The 7,291-nt window shown below is 39.9% G+C and overlaps 2 protein-coding genes across 2 annotated transcripts in view; one reads left to right on the top strand and one right to left on the bottom strand.

Annotated features, from left to right (window-relative positions):
- Positions 1-660, top strand: part of MPP5 (membrane protein, palmitoylated 5 (MAGUK p55 subfamily member 5)) — a 26,248-nt gene extending 25,588 nt beyond the window's left edge. Inside the window, exon 13 of the mRNA XM_008935365.1 lies at positions 58-660. Coding sequence (XP_008933613.1) covers positions 58-234 — 177 coding nt within the window. The 3' untranslated portion in view covers positions 235-660. The remainder of the gene's footprint in view (positions 1-57) is intronic.
- Positions 661-3,746: 3,086 nt separating this feature from the next.
- Positions 3,747-7,291, bottom strand: part of ATP6V1D (ATPase, H+ transporting, lysosomal 34kDa, V1 subunit D) — an 8,027-nt gene continuing 4,482 nt past the window's right edge. The window contains exons 6-8 of the mRNA XM_008935364.1: positions 6,598-6,664; positions 5,095-5,173; positions 3,747-4,519 (exon numbers count right to left, since the gene is read on the bottom strand). Coding sequence (XP_008933612.1) covers positions 4,378-4,519; positions 5,095-5,173; positions 6,598-6,664 — 288 coding nt within the window. The 3' untranslated portion in view covers positions 3,747-4,377. The remainder of the gene's footprint in view (positions 4,520-5,094; positions 5,174-6,597; positions 6,665-7,291) is intronic.

Below are 7,291 nucleotides of genomic sequence, written 5' to 3'. Positions count from 1 at the left end.
GTGTTTACCGTTCCCTACTCTTAAACACATGCACTAATTTTCTGTTTTTCATTGCAGCCAGAAGAGCTGAGAGAAATCATAGAGAAGACAAGGGAGATGGAGCAGAACAACGGCCACTACTTTGATACAGCCATTGTGAATTCTGACCTTGATAAGGCGTATCAGGAGTTACTTCGGCTAATAAACAAACTGGACACAGAGCCCCAGTGGGTGCCCTCTACCTGGCTGCGATGAGAGAGCAATCCCAAGGGGCAAACGGACTTCAGTCTAGTAATCCTTCCGAGGAGATCCTGTGTAGGTCTGCCCTGTTGTAGCCTGAGTGTGTGTGAGCTCTAGACCTCCGTGGCTGCAGCCTTTGCCTGTGACATTGCGTGTTACGGAAAAAATACGCTCCTCAGCCTGTGAGCCCATTTAACTGATCTGAAGGTTTCTAAGTTTTCTTTCTTTGTGGTCTAGAGATGGAGACTGTCAGTACTAAACTCTAAAAGCTTTAGATATTTTTTTCCTACCAACTAGTTTTATACATAAATCCACTTTTTTACCTAGAATCACCCCTATGAAATCAAAGCTTTTACGTGTGTGTGTATATATACAGTCCATGCTGTCACATAGTTATAAATATGAATGTTATTTAACACTTAACTTAATGACTTTGTGGGACGTGATGGTAGTACAGGAGCATAATTCTACAGATCATTGGGCAGAGAAGTAATCTACATTATTATTAATACATTATTGTTAATGGGCAATCTTTCCTGTTCAAAAAATACACATAATGAAGATGCTGCTCTGGTCTGGAGCTGCCCTGTGAGGCTTGAGTTAATATTTTAATTCTCAAACATTCCACTTTGTAATAGCACTGTAATTGGAAAATGTCTATAATGTAAATATTTCAATCCTTGTGTCTTTTTAGTCAGACTTTTAAAATCAGATTTGACTGTACATTAATTTTACATCCAGTCAAAGGTGAATATTATATTGATCTTTTAGATGTGATATTTTTATGGAATTTTAAAACATATTGACTGATTGGAGCAGCTGTTTTCCACAGATCTGTAGAGGTATTTAGAAAGGCAGAAGTTATATTTTTGTGAAAAATATATAGTTATAAAACATGCTGCTTAAAAGTCAACTTAAGTTCTCATGTTTTATAACAGAGTACTGACTAAAATAGACTGATGTGCTGAACATAGGAAGATAGTGAAGTTTAGTCTCTGGAAATGGTTCATCTTGTGGCTGTTGGTCTAATGGGTAGCTAACTGGAGTTAAAATAGGTGAATGTAGCTACTGTGTTATAAGTTAGTATTGTAATTCACTAGCCAATGTATTGTCCTGCATTTGCTCAGTACTGCAGTGGCAGTATGTGTAAAACACTGGTAACTGACTGAGAAGTCACAAGAAAGGGGAATAGTTGTAATGCTTACAACCAACCAAAAAAAAAAAAAAAACTTGAAACAAGTGAACAAAAGGCAGGGCCTGTCTGTATCCTAGTGTGTTCTGCAGAGCACATCAGAACATCTCTGCATCCTCAAATGATTCTGAGCTGTGAAGGTTTAACTACTAAGGCTATGCACCTGCAGTAGGGCTGTTCTGTCGCTGAAGCTAACTGCATAGTAGTATCTTGGCTATTTTGGGCAGCACAAAGAACCTTGACTGTGAATATCTCTTAATTTTAGCCATAGTGTTTCTTTGTTCCTACAGGTAAAACACTGGAGTCATGTCAATGTGTAGTTCACTCTTGTCTAATGAAGAATGAAAAAGTAGCTGTTTTCCATTCTGTCTTGTGTATATTCTTTCTTCAGACGATAGTAGTGGAACAAATTCACACCCACAGTTAAATGGAGAGCTCAAAGTATACAGCAGATAAAAGGAAACTGTCAGATAACTATCCTAGCTACTGAACTAACATTCAGTACATTTTTATCTTGAAAAAGGTAGTTTGGAGTGCATTCGTGTCTTGTTAGAAAGCAAAATTATTTGCTTGTTTAATTAGTATTTAGGGCTGAAAAGCAATTAAGCAATTAGTGGGGGTAAGTAATGACCCTTCAGAAAGAAAGGGGGTTGGAAACTTCAATATCTTCAGTTCAAGTCAGTGTTAGAAGTAATAATGTGCTATCTGTTGGCCTAAGGGCTGGATATCAGAGTAATGGCTTGTTGCCTCACATTGCAGGCACGTTCTCAGTTCAATCCATAGCTAGACGACGACAATGTTCAGGTATATTGGACAGTCAGTGTTTCACAGCTGACAAAATACTGTATCGCTTCTACCCTGTTTGAAGGAAGATGATTGTAGAGGTATTCGGCTCTTTGGTACTGACAGTTTCATAGCTGGACAAGAGGCTGGAAAGCAGTAAAATGTGTTTAAGGGTAACCTAGCTCAGCTACGTAGGTACTGTCCAAATTCTTGCAATCACAATCAGCTCAAGAAGATGGTTGTTGAACACCCTTCAGGTATTCAGTGTTCATAGGCAGTGTCAGTCACAGTAGACCATACCATTAACGTGTGTCTCCCTGTTCCTTCTGAGATGGTGTACAGAAGTTTTTATACAAATAAGCTTTTGAATGCAGACTTAAAAGAATGTTGCTTCAAGTTCAGCTCTGCTCTCAGTTCCCAAGGCACACAGTACTCACTGACATCCATGTAAAGAGGTGCTATGATAGTTATAACCAACGTTAGCGTTGTCTCCTAATGAAGGGAAAGGCTTGGGCAGCAATGAGAATGGACCTGGCTGTCCATCTGCTGCCAGCTTAGACCTGGAACTACCTTGTGTAAGAAATTATTCTGCCTTTTTTAATGAAGAATGTTTTAATTCCCTTGAGAGTAAAAGAGAATGTGCAAACTTCACTGGTGAAACTCTCCAACCTTATCACAGGCTTTGTAGAGAGCTGTATCAGATTGAAATGAGGGTATCTGCATTTTTACCAGTCCAGATTAATTAAAAATAAATGTTATCTGAATTGCATAAAAGAATTTTTGAATGTAATTACACGTGACTTTTTAAAATACAACATGGGGTTTAAATGCCTTAAATGATTAAGGTAACTTTACAGAGACCTGTGGTTAGCCCCACATTGTACTTTTATACATGTATCTGCACTCTGTATTTTGAGACATCATGAACTGCACACTAATGTAAAAATGTAAAATATTTCTAGATTTAAAATAAATCACTGTACAATTTTACTTCTTGTAGTGGATCTTTGGAGTCATCTTTCTGCCGTTTTGCCTCTTGTGAGAAATGGTGTGACCCATCAGTGCCCTAGAGGATGTTCTCTGTCCCTTCTGACACCGTGTATCCAGTGGGAGAGGTAACAGTGTCCTTTTCCTGCAGATGGCAAACCAGTGTCTTTAGGAAGAAGCCCTTCCACGTGAGCAGCCTTGGGTGACAGCCTGCTTGTCAGCCACTCACCTGGACTCCCCACTAGGCCTACGACAGGAAGAATCACAACATGGATACGCTACTCTACATTCAACCCTCTTCTGCTTGCCAGCCTGCTCTTGAAGATTTGGAGCAGCAAGTAGCTGGACAGTTGAGTTTCTAAGCGTGGCAGGAGGGAGCCACTTCTCTTTGGTTACTGACCTAAAGCAGTAGAGGTGAAGTGAATGTGGGCACAGACTGAAGAGAGATGTGCCCAGTGTGGATTCTAAGCTGGGGGTAGGGGATGAAGCAGAGGTTTTATTTTGAAGTCAACGTGGCAGGACTTTAAGGCCACCATCTTCTAGCAACTTGAGCCACACACCAGGTATTTAACACTTAAAATTTTTACTTTTTTCTAGCACAGACAGTACACAAGTTGGCAGAACCTCTAATTAAAACCATAGACGTTTTTGGGCCAATGGTAACAATCGTGCAACAAAAATAAATACAGAAGACTGTGGATTTCATCAGCAGGTTAGAAAGCTAGGGTTTCCTTTTGACATTTGACTTCAGCTGTGCCAATACCTGCCTTAAGCAAGTGGAACATTAACAGCTCAGTAGTAAAGAACATTACATGCGTCTCTCTCCCTAAATAATATTTTCCTCTGCTTGCACTAGGAAGGGGAGAGATTAAAGTGGAATTTGATGAGGCAAATCCAGAGCCATCCTGCAAAAACCACAGCTAGGGTACAGTCATTCCTACTAAGAGAAGAAACGGGCTGAACCCTCCAGAGAAGGCTTTCCTGATAGTGAAGCACCTAGCTCCTCTCTGATTTTCCTTCTGTGCTGTACTTCCCAGATTTCTAATCCCCCAGGAGAAATCCACAATCCATTCAGCTCAAGACTTATACACCAACTGAGAAGCCACATAAGTATCATTGAGGCAACATGTGCTGAATTATGTTGCAATTGGATGTTCTGTTCTCGGGGTCCCCTGCTCCATATGTGACTTGCTGGGTCACTCAAAGAGAAGGTCTTCATCCTTCTCTTCTGCTAAGAGATTGGCTGGCTCGTGTTCCCCTCCAGCAGCCCTCCGCAGCTCCCGTTCTTTCTCAGATTTTTCTTTCAATACTTTTTTCTTCTCCTGGATCTTCTTTAACCTGTGAAGAGAAATGTGGTTTGTCTATGAAAGAAGTATGTTCTATGAAAACAGTCTAGCAGCAAAGATGCCATACATCAGAAGACTTTTATTCCCACCTGCTGCCACTGAAAAACTCCATCTCTGCAGATTAACTCATTTCTTCATCCAAAACATAAATTACATTTTTTACCTTAAACACTGCATTATGCTACTTTGCTTGTCTTTAAGGAAGGCAGTTCTCTCAATTCATTTCAGGCTTGATATTTTTGCTTCAGGTAGCCCAGAGGTGCCCTCCAGCAGAACTCCTTGGTGTGCTGTATCACACCATTCCCTCTGGAAGACCCATAAAGACAGCTACCTACAACCTGATGATGGAGATTCATTTGTGACTTTCAGACAAGTAACTGCAGATCTCCAAGTGCCCAGCTCTGGACACTCAGTGTACAGTAAGAACCAGTCATGTTTAACAGCATTCACTGCCAGATTTGGTGATTTTTTTTTTTTTTTTTTTTGTGATTTTAGTTCTAGTAAGCCCCTTCTGAGGAAAGGTCTGCTTGAGGAAGAAACCAGTCTAGTCTTGCTTTAGATAGTTACCTGTAGAATTCCTCTCGTTCTCGTTCATCCAGTTCTGTGATGATATAAGAAAGAGTACGCTCAATCCTGGGAATAATCACTAAAAAAAATATAAATACAGGAGCTGTTGGGCTGTTGTTACATTAGCCAGGAAGTTACCTAATGCAGTGGGCAAGTGGTTATTTAAAGTCAATCTAGTAATTCGTTCAGTTTTAGGGGATGTTTACATGTCTGTTATGGAAGATCACACTATTCCACTATGGTCAAGTACACAAAATGGTTTTCTTCAATATGTCCAAGACTAAACTAGGACTCTAAATATAACAGGCTCTCCCATACCATGCTCTTGTCAAAAAGAAAGGAAAAAAAGAAAAAGCTGAAAATAAAACGATGCACTGGAACTAGTAAGTACTGATCCCTGATTTGTTCCTGCTTCTGTGTGGAAGTGGTTTAAAAAAAATCCTGCAAGAGGTAGGAAAGATTTAAATTAAAACTGTTCTACTAACACATTCAGAAAGTTCTGCTCAGTATGGCACTTTTACTTGCAAAGTTATCATCTCAGCTTGAAAAAGCCATCATGAAAACAAATATTCAAATAGAATGCCACCACAAGGGAAGAGATAAGACATCAAAGAAAGCTTTAACACCCAACTGGGCAAGCCATGTGTTAGAATTGCTTTTTGAAAGGAGAAAGCTGTTATCAGCACTACCAAAAGTATTTGGAAGTGTTGCAGAGGTAACCTTTTCTACGGTCAAATTTTCAAAGTGATAAGCTGCAGATAAGGCCTGCACATTCAAAGGAAGAAGTCCATGAAAAACAGTACTGAAAAGGATAGTTTAGAATCATGTACTGCAATAAATAACTGCATGCATACAAAGATGATTAAATCTGAACTAACAACTCAGAAAGGAACCTGAAATAATCACAGCACCCTGGACACTGCAGCAAAAGGAATCAACAGTATTGTGCCTAGGTACTACTTAAAGTGCAAGAAACAAGAATGTGAAGGAAAGGAATTCAGATGAAAGAAAATAAAATACCAGAGTACTGACATTAGTACTGTTTCAATTCCTGAAAACGTTACCAAGATTTCTCTCCGGATGCCTATTCTGCAATCTCATCTAATGTCCACTGGATGCCACCACTACAGTTTTCAAAGCTATCAGAACATCTTAACACATAGGAACATCCTATCTTTTGTCCATAGTTAACTGACTTGACCAAGTAAGCTGAAGCCACCAGCAGAGACTCCAAGAATGTGTTTGTGAAATTTTTGTTCTACAGGTTCTCAATACAACTTCCTGATTACTTTGTCATGTTCACATATTTGTCTCTGTGTACTTCAGTCCATTCCACTGGGCTTTTAATTTTTGTTCTTACTTTACTTGCAGTATGTTTCTTGAACTGGTTAGAAATACTACTAACAAGAAAGCAGTCAAAAGAGGAGTGGCTTCCATGACCCTGCTCTTCATCTTCCATGGAGACAGAAAAATTTTATGCATCCCAAATGGAAAAATACTCACCATGTTCAATTGCATTCACACGTCTGTTTGTTATTTTGATGGCTTCATCCAAAGTAACAAAGGATGTCTGATGGAATGGGATTAAATAATTAATACATAACAAGTCAAATTCAGCATTTCTATCAGTTCTATACACAAGAACAAATAGCACATGATGTAGCTTTACAAGCTATGCTCTTGATAGAAGCAGAATTTTTTTTACACTAATGGCAGTAGTACACTGACCACTGTACATTATCAGCAGTTACAAATGCCAACTTCCCAGAGAAAGCTTCTTCACGTTAAGGAATAAGGACTTCTCTGAAGCAGTGATACATTTCAGGTTTAGGGATGGAAGAGTTTGACACTTTGTACAGCACTGGGACTAAAAAGACGAGCACAGTACAGCTCAAAGTATTAAGCTACAATCGCTGAGGCTACAGAATCACAGAACGTTAGGGGTTGGAAGGGACCTCTGGAGATCATCAAGCCCAACCCCCCTGCCACAGCAGGACTATCTGGTTTTATGGAGCAAAACTAGAAGTAGGTAGATACAAATTAGAGGTTAGGAAGAAGCTCTTCACCATGAGGGTGGTAAGACACTGGAACAGGTTTCCCAGGGAGGTGGTGGAAGCCCCATCCCAGGAAGTTTTTAAGGCCAGGCAGGATGGAGCTCTGAGCAACCTGATCTAGTGGCAGATGTCCCTGCCTATGG

Source organism: Merops nubicus, unplaced genomic scaffold, assembly GCF_000691845.1.
Source record: "Merops nubicus isolate BGI_N331 unplaced genomic scaffold, ASM69184v1 scaffold19562, whole genome shotgun sequence".
NCBI classification, from domain to species: domain Eukaryota; kingdom Metazoa; phylum Chordata; class Aves; order Coraciiformes; family Meropidae; genus Merops; species Merops nubicus.
This window is presented reverse-complemented; position numbering and strand designations above follow the sequence as displayed.